This window comes from Bubalus bubalis, chromosome 11 (assembly GCF_019923935.1).
Source record: "Bubalus bubalis isolate 160015118507 breed Murrah chromosome 11, NDDB_SH_1, whole genome shotgun sequence".
Lineage (NCBI taxonomy): Eukaryota > Metazoa > Chordata > Mammalia > Artiodactyla > Bovidae > Bubalus > Bubalus bubalis.
In genome coordinates this window covers 89,499,259-89,511,554 of record NC_059167.1, presented here as the reverse complement: position 1 = coordinate 89,511,554, position 12,296 = coordinate 89,499,259, and the positions used below count along the sequence as shown (strand labels likewise).

The 12,296-nt window shown below is 45.8% G+C and overlaps 1 protein-coding gene across 3 annotated transcripts in view; it reads left to right on the top strand.

The window, feature by feature from the left end:
- MAP2K1 (mitogen-activated protein kinase kinase 1) overlaps positions 1-12,296 on the top strand; it is a 73,505-nt gene that overhangs the window by 45,784 nt on the left and 15,425 nt on the right. Inside the window, exons 1-2 of one of the 3 annotated variants that reach the window (XM_045162129.1) lie at positions 9,070-10,241; positions 11,816-11,934. The exons of the other annotated variants lie outside the window; for them this stretch is intronic. Of the exons in view, the coding sequence (XP_045018064.1) occupies positions 9,997-10,241; positions 11,816-11,934 (364 nt within the window). The 5' untranslated portion in view covers positions 9,070-9,996. Of the gene's footprint in view, positions 1-9,069; positions 10,242-11,815; positions 11,935-12,296 lie in introns of those variants that run through there. 3 annotated transcript variants of the gene reach the window in all.

Here is a 12,296-nt window from a genome sequence, read left to right as displayed (position 1 = left end):
TCTTTTATGTTTTGTTTTGGTATAAAAGGCATTTTCTGGTATTTTTTATTTTTACTACGACTCTTTGTTTAGTTTGATGTCTGGAGAAGTAAGAACCACCCTCTTTTTGCTATGTGGTATGCCTGAATATTATGCCAGTATACATATGCCAGCATATTAAAAAGCAGAGACATTAATTTGCCAACAAAAAGTCCATCTAGTCAAAGCTGTGGTTTTTCCAGTAGTTATGTATGGATGTGAGAGTTGAACTATAAAGAAAGCTGAGTGCCGAAAAATTGATGCTTTTGAACTGTGGTGTGAGAAAAGACTCTTGAGAGTCTCTTGGACTGCAAGGAGATCCAACCAGTCCATCCTAAAGGAGATCAGTCCTGAATATTTATTGAAAGGACTGATGCTGAAACTCCAGTACTTTGGCCACCTGATGTTAAGAACTGACTCATTTGAAAAGACCCGTTGTTGGGAAAGATTGAAGGCGGGAGAAGGGGATAACAGAGGATGAGATGGTTGGATGGCATCACTGACTCTAGGGACATGAGTTTGAGTAAGCTCCGGGTGTTCGTGATGGACAGAGAGGCCTGGTGTGCTGCAGTCCATGGGGTCGCAAAGAGTCGGACACGACTGAGTGACTGAACTGAACTGATGCCTGTTACCTGAGACTGTGAAAGACATAGTCACTCAGTACGCACAGACCATATCCCCAGCTGGAACTTAGTTACCCAGCCCTCAGTGTCCTTGGCTGCCCACTGGACTAGACTGTGCATAGGCCCAAAACATGACTGGGTATGAGTTTGACTCTAAAGAAACTCTGGGTTTTATAAAAGTATACATACTCTTATCATATAACCATACCATTCTTAGATATTCAAGATAAATGAAAACATATGTGTAGATAGACTCATATGCAGATATTTAAAGCAGCTATATTCATAGTAGAAATAACTAAAATATTCTTCAGCAGGCCAAGAGATAAGCAAATTACAGTATATCCATACAATAGAATGTTATTCAGCAATAAAAAGAACAGACTCTTGACACACATAGTTTTTAAAAATTAATTTATTTATGGCTACTCTAGGTCTTCATTGCTTTTGGGGACTTGCTTCAGTTATGGGGAGCAGGGGCTGCTCTTCGTTGCTGTGCATGGCCTCTCACTGTGGTGGCCTCTCTTGCAGAGGAGCACAGGCTCTAGGCACATGGGCGCAGGAGGTGTGGCACACAGGCTCAGCGGCCCTGAGGAATGTGGGCTCCTCCCGGACCAGGGGTCAAACGCATGTCCCCTGCACTGGCAGGCAGGTTCTTACCTTGCATCTTGTCTTATTCTTATTTCACTGTACCACCAGAGAAATCTGACACATGTAGTTTTGATGACCATCAAAACCACTTAATGTTAGATGGAAGAAGCCTGACAGAAAATAGTATAGACTATTTCCATGTATGTAAAATTATAGAGAAAAAAACACAGATCTTTAGGGACTGAAAGTAGATTGGTGGTTGCCTAAGGGCTTTTGGAGAGATTAACATCAGTGAGGCCTTAGGAAACTCTCTAGGGGTGATGAAGTATTATATCTAGATTGTGGTGGTAGATATGTGGGTATATGCATTTATCAAAAGTTAAACTTTCTGATAAAGTGGTTGCATTTTATAGTATATGTGTGTATGCTAAGTCGATTCAATTGTGTCTGACACTGCGATCCTGTGGACTGTAGCTTGCCTGGTTTCTTTGTCCATGGGATTCTCCAGGCAAGAATACTAGAGTGGGTTGCCGTTTCCTCCTCCAGGGGATCTTCTGTCAAATTCACATCTCTTCTGTCTCCTGCATTGGCAGGAGAGTTCCTTACCACTAGCGCCACCTGGGAAACACTTAATAGTATATAAAGCCCTTTATGTCTTAATGAAGTTTATTTTTTTGAAAAAAGATGAAGAAGCCAGAGGAAAGACAAATAGAAAACATAGTTAGCTACAATGTGCCTTAGCACAGGTCTAGGAGGGGATGGCAGAGGGAAGAGAGGAGTGGACTGGTGGGATTTACTGTCCAGCTTATGAATCATTCTGTATTCCCAGTGTTAGTCACTCAGTCGAATCCGACTCTTAGTGACCCCATGGACTGTAGCCTTCCAGGCTCCTCTGTCCATGGAATTCTCCAGGCAAGAATACTGGAGTGGGTTGCCATTTCCTTCAGGGGATCTTCCTGACCCAGGGATTGAACCTGGGTCTCCTGCATTGCAGGCAGATTCTTTTACCATCTGAGCCACTGGGTAAGCTCTATGTACTATCCTGCTGCTGCTGCTGAGTTGCTTCAGTTGTGTCCGAATCTGTGCGACCCCATAGACGGCAGCCCACCAGGCTCCCCCATCTATGGGATTCTCCAGGCAAGAATACTGGAGTGGGTTGCCATTTCCTTCTCCAATGCATGAAAGTGAAAAGTGAAAGTGAAGTCGCTCAGTCGTGTCCGACTCTTAGCGACCCCATGGACTGCAGCCCACCAGGCTCCTCCATCCATGGGATTTTCCAGGCAAGAGTACTGGAGTGGGGTGCCATTGCCTTCTCCACTATGTACTATAATACATTCTAAATTTTAGAATAAGTGTTTTTTTTTAATTAAAAATTTAAAATGTAAAATATATATATAACATAAAATTGATCATTTTTACCATCTCAAAATGTACAGTTCAAGTAGAATAAAAAAAGAAATAAAACGTACAGTTCAGTGATATTAAGTACATTCACATTGTTATGCAACCACCACCGTCAGTATTCTTAAGATGTCAGATTTGCTTTACGGGATCTGTAGTTTCAAACACATCCCATTAAAAATCCCAGTAGCCTTTGTAGAGTTGATAAATTGTATCTAAAATTTAAATGTAAATGCAAAGGACCTAGAATAGCCAAAACAACCTTAGAAAGGTAAAACATAGTTGGGAGACTAAGCCTACTGGACTTGAAGGCTTATTGTAAAGCTACAGTAGTCAGTAGAGTGTTTGTATTGGTGTGAAGCTAAGCATAATAGATCAAATAGAACAGAATGAAGAGTTCAGAAACAGACGCACACATAGTCATTGAGTTTTGACGAAGTAGTTCAATAGAGGAAGAAGAATTTTTTCAACAAATGATGCTGAACAATTGGATATCCATATGCACAAAAATGAATGTCTATCGTTTCCTCACACCATATACAATAATTAGCTCTCAGTGGATCACAGGTCTAACTGTATGGGTTAAAAGTCTAAAACTTCTAAAAGAAGACACAGAAGACTATTTTAGTGACCTCTGTTTTAGCAGAGAGTTTTAAAATGGGACACAGGGGCTTCCCTGGTTGTCCAGTGGTTGAGAGTCCGTCTACCAATGCAGGGGACACGAGTTCAATCCCTGATCTTGGAAGAGCCCACATGCCACTGGGAAACTAAGCCATGCCCCACAACTACTGAGCCTTCGTGCTGCAAGTACTGAAGCCCATGCACCCAGGGCCTGTGCTCCGGAACAAGAGAAGCCACCACAATGAGAAGCCTGAGAACCCCAACAAAAAGTAACCTGTGCTCATCGAAATTAGAGAAAGCCCATACGCAGCAACGAAGACCCAGTGCAGCCAAAAATGAATGAACGAATAAATAAATTTTAAAAGAGAAAATGGGACACAGAAAGCACCAACTGTAAAGCAAAAATCAATAAATTATGCTTCATCTAAATTAATAACATTTGATTTTCAAAAGATGCTGTGACAAAAATGAAAAGGCAAGCCACAGACCAAGAGAAAATATGGGCAAAATATATATCCATCAAAGGACTTTATTGAGAATATTTAAAGACCTCTTAAAACCTAATAAAAAGATAAACAATGCAATTTAAAAAAGGTGGGTAGGGTCTTCTTGGTGTTCCAGCAGCTAAGACTCTGCAGTCTCAATGCAAACTCCCAGGTTTGATCCCTAGTCAGGAAACTAGATCCCACATGTCACATCTAAGACTTGGCACAGCCAAATAAGTAAATAAAATAAGTGTTTTAAAAATGGGTAAAAGATTTGAAGAGTCACTTTACAAAAGAAGAAATATGAATGGCAAATAAGCAAATGAGAAGATCTTTAACATCATTAGTCATGAAGGAAATGTAAGTTACAGCCACAATGAGTTACTGCTACACACCGACTAGAATGTCTATAGAGACTATGTTATTCAGGATGTGGAGCAATTGGAGCTCTCGGTCGCTGCTGATAGGAATCTGAAATGGTGCAGTTTATCACAGTGTTTTAAAATATGAAGCATGTATCTATGATATATTCAATGATTTCATTCCTAGGATTTTCCCTAAAGAAAAAAAGAAAGCATAGGTTCAATAAGGCCCTTGTACCTGGATGCTCATAATAGTTTTATTTGTAATAGCCAAAAGTAGAGACAACCCAAATGTCCATCAGCAGTTGAACGCATAAACAGATTGTGGTATATCCATACAATAGTATACTGCTTAGCAATAAGAAGAATAAAGCATAGAAAAGTTCAGCAGTATGGAAGAATCTTAAAAGAGTATGTTAAGTGAAAGTCAGACAAAAAAGAGCTTTGTTACATGCTGTGTGATTCTATTACATAATTCTAGAAATTGCAGACTAATCCGTAGCGACAAAATACGCATCAGTGCTTGCCTGGAGAATGAAGGAAGGGGTGGAAGGGAAGAATTACAAAGGAGTGTGAGGAAATTGCGGGGAGGGTAAGAGATGTGTTTATAATCATGATTGTGGGCATGGTCATATTTATACTCATCAAGTGATACACTTTAACTATCAATATATGGAGTTTATTGTATGAAAATTATATACCAATTGGGACTTCCCTTTCGGTCCAATGGCTAAAACTTGATGCTGCCAATGCAGGGGGCCCAGGTTTGATCCCAAGTCAGGGAACTAGATCCCACATGCCACAACTGAAGACCCTGCATGCCACAACTAAATAAGTAATTTTTGTTTTAAAAAAGGGTAAAATTATATATCAGTAAAGCTGTAAAGCAAACAAACAAAAAATAGTCAAGTTGCTGAAAACTCTCTCTTTATCAAGAGAGAGATAAAGAGATTCTTAAACACAGCCAGGGAAAGGGACAATTACTTTGGAAACAGTTTGCTAGTTTTTTTTAAAAAAATTAAGCCTTTTACTCCATTTCTCAGTATTGACCTAAGAAAAATGAAAACGTTTGTTTGCACAGAGACTTGGGCATACATGTTCATAAGCATCTTTATTAATGATAGTACCAAACTAAACAACCAAAATATTTATCACCAGATGAACAAGTAAACAAATTCTGACATATTCAAACAACGGAAGGAAGACAGCTCAACAATAAAAGCGAGCAAATTGCTGATACACACAACTTGGACAAATCTCAAAAACATCATGATGAGTGAAAGGAGCCTTATAGAAGAGTCCATCCTGCATGGCTCTACTAGAACAGTCAGAATTAATCCGTAGTAATACAGGTTGCCTGAGGGTCTAAGGGGCTAGAGTGAGGGTGAACTTCAAAGGGGCATGAGAGACAGTGAAGCTGGGCCAGGAACCCATATCTTCTGTTTTTAATACAGTCCTAAGTCTAGTCCTGGTGTTCTCTTTCATGTGGCTTCTCTGTGCCATGCTCTGCGTTGTTGGAGGAACACTCACTTTATTTCCCTTCCGAAGAGAGGAAGGTTTCAGCTTGTTCCTGGAATAACCAGCTTGCTTTCCCCTTCCTCCTGGTGCTGCCCTCACTTTCCCAGCAATTTCTTTTCTGGCTCCACCATTTATTGCTTTTTGGCATAAAGAGCTGCTTTGTGAGCCAGGTGGGATTCCGGACAGATGTCTTCATGGAGAGCTCACTCCTTGCCCAGCGGACAAGGAGGAGTCACTAGAAGGACTTCTGCTCTGGTGAGCAGAGTGTGCATGCAGGCAGCCGGGCCTGGCCGCTCTGCATTGCAGACTCGTGCTGTTTGTGGGTCTTGTCCAGAAAGAATCCTGAAAGAATTCACTGTAAGGCCAACCTGGAAATGGTCCTTCTCTTGCACAACTTGATTCCTTATCAGGAAGCACGATGAGTGGACGATTCCTGGAAGCTGAATTAGAGTGAGAATGAGAGAGTCTCTCTGCCTCTGTCTTTAGGCTTTCTCACTGCTAGTAAGTTCAGTAAGTTCCTCTTCTGCTTTACATATATTCTTTTGCACTGAAATTTAAGCTCCGTTTCTTCTCATTCTGTCCTTGAGGAAAAATGGGGATGAATAAAAAGGCTTTTTGTTTGCCTCACATTTAAAAAAATTCTTTACTTTTTTTTTTTTTTTAAATCTCTGGTGTAATTTTTTTTCTTTTTAAGAAAAATTTTGGCTTTACCACTAGTGTGCCTGGGAGGCCCCAGAAAAGTGTAGATAGGCCTTCAAAAAACTGAATCCCCAGACTGTGTTGGGGCAGGGACCAGGACGGACTGCTCTGGTTTGGGAGGCTGGGTCACTCAGGCAGAAAGGCAGCAGCCTGGGTCCACGGCTCCCACAGGGTGCCTGCTGCTGGGCCCGTTGGCCCTTCCTGGCCTCAGCGGGGGTGGGCTGCCGGCTCGGTCACCCCCAGAGGGCCCACCGTCACTGCCCCTGACGCACACACTGCCACAACACTCATGCAGGCACCAAGCGGCCCTCCCTACTGAATGTGGGGTACGGGCTGGCACATCCGCGTGCAGGATTTTTTTTTTTTTTGGCCACGCCACGCAGCATGTGGGATCTTAGTTCCCTGCCCAGGGATTGAACCGTCTCCCTGGGCAGTGAAAGCACAGAGAGAGCATTAAGCCCTGGGCCGCCAGGGAAGCCCCCAACATTGTTAGGTTGAAGGTGATTTCTAGGTGTGCCTTGCTCTAAGTAAAAACTAAGATACAAAAGTAACTTACAGCACAAGTTGTTCTGGGGGCACTTTTGCTTTTTAAAACATTGGCTGGAAGATTTTTCAAATATAATTTCTCACAGAATCTTCAGGAAGGCAAGCAAAAATTTTATCACTTTGATTCAGACTTCTTTTTTAGGGGTTGGGAATATGCCAGTGATACAAACTTGGGCATACCTGCACTTCCAAATTACTTTTTAAGCGAGAGGAAGTATAGTAATGGTGTTTGGGTGAACAACTGTTTTCACCTACTGCTGAGGTCCTGTTTTTGCAGCTAGGTCGTGGCCTCTTGAAAGTTTCAGTTTTCTTTCTTGGAGTGGGTGTGTGTGTCCTGGACCTAGTGAGCTGCACTGCTCTGGGTGTGCCTGGGGCTGGCTTTCCTGTGTTTCTGGATGGGAACCTAGATATCAGCAGATGCTCACCCTCATTCCTGAAGTGCTTGGTCTCTGCCATCGTGGAACGGGACTTCTTAGGTAGGACAAGTACAACCAATACTCCCCAAGTCTGAAGTCCTGGCCAGCTGTCTGGATTTCATCCACAGTGACCTGGCCCATTGTGATTTATCTGGGTGTTGGGCAGACATTGTATTCTGTTTCCCTGAGTGTTCAAAGGGAGCAGGAGTCTGTGTGGTTTGGCCTGGTGTGTGTGGTTTATGGGTGGTTAATCAGGAGGTGGGGATTAGATCTGTGGTTCCTCTGGGAGTGGACCTTTTCTCTGAACTCTTTGGGTGACAGTCTTGTGTCGGTGCATGCACGTATTCCTCCATGTTTACTTCCCCTGTAGGCACTTCCAAGAAGAGCAATTTGTATTGTAAAATATTCATTGAACACCTACCAAATGCAAGGGACTGGGTGAATCGCTGAGGAGGGCAGAAGATGGCTTGTAAGTGACTCTTGTCCTCTGGGGGCTTAGTGTCTAACGTGGAAGAGACGTGTCTGTGAGTGCTTCCAGTGGGAGGCAGAACACAGCTGGCGCCGTTGTTTTGTGCATGGATCACCCCACCACCAACTGTCAAATAGAATCTGATGTAATGTAATTAGTCGGGATTCTTTGACTGTATTAGAAACCTAACTCAAGATTATTTGATCAAAAGAGGGAACTTATTGGCTGGAGTTACCAGGAGGTCCGAAGGCAGGGATGAGTGTGGAGTTGAAGTGATAGTCTCAGGACTTTGGTTGCCGCTTGGCTTGACTTCTCCTTCTGTGCTTGGGCTTCCTTTTCAGTCAGGTTCTCAACCCTGGGGGCAGCAGGGACCTCACCAGCCAACACTTCTAGTCCTTAGTGCTCCATGTCCCTGAGAAAGCTCTGCCTCATTCAAGCACTGACCTCAGCGTCTAGGTCAGCGCTTGAATCACTGGTCGGCTCTGCCTGGAGAGCCCCTCAAGTCCTGGGCCACTTCTTATGTCCAGGAGACTAGCTTATGAACATGTCTTGGGGCAGGATAGATGGGGCCTCTTCATTGGCACCCCAGCAGGAGCACACACTGTTGTGGGGGAATATATCCCAAATGAAAAAGAGGAGTTCTGTAACTAGAAGATGGGAGGAACAGATTCTGAAAGCAAAAAAGGGTGAAAAGAGTTGTTCCACTGTAAATAATATTAAGCATTGGGTCAGCAAGACAGAAAACTGCTAACACAGGATCAAAACAATAATTAAGCATTGAAGGCAGGGGTGGGCAGATTGGCAGCTCGCAGCCTGCTGCCTGTTTTTGTATGGCCTGCAAACTAAGATTTGTTTTTCAGAATTTTGTGACATGTGATCATTGTGTGAAATTCAAATTTCAGTGTCCATGAAGACATTTTGCTGGAACACAGCCCAGCTTACGTGTTGTCTGTGGCTGCTTTTGTACTGTAATGGCAGAGCTGAATAGTTGCTTGTGAAAGAGATTGTGTGGCCCTCAAAGCCTTAAAATATTTGCTCTCTGGTCCTTTGACAGTAAAAGCTTCCTGACCACTGACTTAAGGGGAAGAGGAATCCCTCAGCCGAGGGAGCTTTAGAATTGAAGCATGGAAGTCAGCTGTAAGATGATTAAGTTCTTCACTGAAAACAGGGTGTATGGCTTGGGGAGGAGACCCTAGCGCTCTGAGAGGGGTTAGTTAACTCCACTGGTTTCTATGTGGCCTTTCTACTTACGGTGGCAGGAAGTCAGAGGTCCAGTTCACCCGAAGCTGACCCAAGTGGTTAGCCTATGAGTTAAGGGGTGTGTGTGTGGGGTGGGGGGCTCAGGGCTCAGATACAGCTGTGCTTCATGCTATTGAAAGCAGTGACTTGCATCACCAGCCCATCAAGCCGCTTAGCCCCCTCTCATTGTCAAGATCTTGTTCTGATTAAGACCCTGAAGAAAGATTATAGGATTTAGACCAATGCAGAGTTCATACCGCAGAGCCCATGAATAATGTCTGCTTTGGAGTTGCTGGCCAGTGAAGATCAATAGATGCTGATAACAGAGTTAAATTAAGCCTCAGGTGGGTTTTCTTTTCTTTCTGTCAGATGGAGCAGCATGTAACCTGCCTGATCTTTATACCCAGTAGCTAGGGCTTAGATTTTTGAGGGAACGCCCAGCCAGACTGTGATTAGAGTCAGCTGTGAGGTTCTCTGCAGCTCATTAGAGTCGCTTATACCTTGGGGCCCTCCTGCTCAGAGTACCCTCCCAGAGAGTTCCTTATTGCCCAGGATAAAGCATCCTGTGAAAACAGGGAGCTCTCGAGTCAGGATGAGATTTCAGCATTCTTCAGAGACAGAGTGGTTTTGGATCCTAGCCCTGGGGATAGCAGAGAGTCTTCAAGTTACCTCAAGGGACCCCAGCAGCAGCCTCGGAGGAACAGGGTTCTCACAGCCATCAGGATTTCAACCTCTGAAGTCCTCCTTTCACTTCAGTCAGACTTGCTGTTGGCACCGACAATCAAGATTTTAAGTGGCCCAAGTTTGTTGTTTTACAAGCTGTTGGTGGCAGATTCACATATAACGGGTTTCTGAGTGGCTGCTTCTGTGACCCCTGCAAGGCGCTGTCGTCCCTGCCAGAGTTTTCCTGGCGTCTTGCCAGGCTTCCCCGAGGCCTGTGAGGGTGGCCCTGCGGCTGCGCACAGCACTGTGTCCTGAGCACAGTCCCCGCCCGTGTGTGGCAGGGGGATGCCAGCAGAGCCTCAACCTGTGGGCGGCCCATGGTGTCCGGGGGGGCACCCTGGCTGCACCTCAGCTTCCTCTGCCTGCCAGGCTCATCTCCCGCCGGGTGGCGACAGCCTCAAGGGGGCAGTTAGCTTACAGGGAGAACCTATCCCTTTGGACTGTGTCTGGACCCCTCCACCTTGCAGATGGAAAGAAACACAGTGGCTGATTAGTAGCTGGAATCCAGCATGTGGTCTCTGGTTCGAAATGTGAGTCACGTTCTCTAGAATTACCTCAGTGCTAGACCCACAGCGATGGATTATGTCTCCAGACGAGTTTGTTTCTTAGCATCTCAAGTGAGGCAGATGGGCTGTTGGAGGAGGAAAGTGCTTCCTCAGATCCCTTTAGGGAAGCATCGTGGAGGAGGTGGTATTTGGGCTGAGCATGGAAACATGGGGAGAAGTTACGCAGGTTGCAGTGTTAGCACGAGGGATTCTAGGTAGGGAAACACATGAATCACGATGACACAGCGGCCAGGAAACACAGATAATGTCCTTGCAGGAAACAGCAAGTTGTTTAGAATATTTAGAATGAAGGATTCCTGGTGGTAAGTGGTGGGAGTTAAGTGAGAATTAGTTGAAGCAGTTGAGGAGGGTCTTCCCCGCTGTGTGCAGGGACTGGATTTTTATCCTGGGCAGTGGGGAGCTGAGGGGTGCTCCTGCACAGGGAAGGGAGGCAAGCTGTCCTCGGAGGAAGAGGCCTCTGGCTGCTGAAGCTCAGGTGACAGGGAGGGGAGCGAGGTCAGCGAGGAGGCTGCCTCCATGCTTCTAGAAGAAGGTGGGTCTGAGTCACAGTAGTCATTGAGTGAAGGGCGAGGAGGACCCAGGCTGGGAGGGATGACCCTGGAAAGCCTCTGAGAGCAGAGGCTGGGTGTGGGAGGAGGGGGGTGGGGTGGGCACAGGAAGGAAGCCCCTAGCTTTGCCCCTGGGCCCTCCCTAAGGCGGGGGGTGGAGGGGACCCCGAGGCTGGGCCTGTTCCCTTTAGGAAAGACCAGGCCGAGAGGCGATCCCCACAGAGCTGTGTCCTGCTCCTTCTCATGATAAAGCCCCGTTTCTAGGGACGTCAGGGCCGGGGCACTGCCGCTCTCCTCAGGTGCAGATGGCTTCCTGAGGAGTCTGTGGGCCCAGGAGAGCTGGTCTGTCTTGCAAGTTTAGTGACCAAAGAAGGGGTAGCTTTTATTAACCAGTACCGTAGCAAGGTGGAAGCCACTTTGCTCACTGTGCCCAACGCCACAGTGACAGTGGAGAATCTCAGCTAGAGGGTGGGAGCCAACATTAGGCTTAATAGCACCAAATTAATTAGAAACAGAGTGGTATTTTCTTTTTCCACCAAGAAAAAGTCTTGGTTGAAACAAGGCTGGCAATGAGTAGATAATTGTTGAGGCTGATGTTGGTACATGTTTATACTCTACTTTTGTGAATGTTTGGATTTTTAAGAGGGAAAAAATGGAAAGAAGGAGGCAAAAGTACTAATGTGACCAGTGGCATACATGGTAAGAGCTTCCGGGAGAAGGCAGCCTTGTGGGTGTGCAGTGGTCAGGTGAGGCTTCCCAGGGGAGGTGGGAGCCTCGCAGGGAGGATTTTTTTTTTTTTTTTTTACATGTAACAGAAACTGGGCTTCCCTGGTGGTCCAGTGGTTGAGAATCTGCCTGCCATTGTATGGGACATGGGTTCAGTCCCTGGTCCAGGAGGATCCCATGTGCTGTGGAGCAGCTGGGCCTGTGCTCTAGAGCCTGGGTGCCACAGCTCTGAAGGCCATGCACTCGAGAGCGTGTGCTCTGCAGCAGGAGAAGCCACCACAGTGCGAAGCTGATGCAGTGCACCCTGCTTGCCACAACTAGAGAAAGCCTGTGCACAGCAGCGAAGACCCAGCACGGCCAGTCAGTCAGCCGAAAACAAACAGGTAACAGAAACCAACTTGAGTCAGTGTAAACAGAAGAGAGGACTTCCTTATAAGGGTCTGGGGGACTTTCCTGAGCATTGGCAACAGCCCAGATGTTGCCGTTGCTCAGGAAGGGTCAGGACAGGGGTGGAAGACAAGTGGGATCCCGAGCAGCTTCTGTCCACTTTTGGCTGCCTTGTCTTGCGTGGTCTGCAGCTTGGCTTTCTCTGCTACTTTGTCCAGGGGCAGGAGGAAGGGCCTCCCACCCCCACCCCAGCTCCTCCCACCTCCATGCCAGTAAGCATCAAATCTGTTCAGACACAGTGCAGGCCCAACCCGACCCTCTTAGCCCCACTGCCAAGTCCCTGAGTATCCTAGCAGAA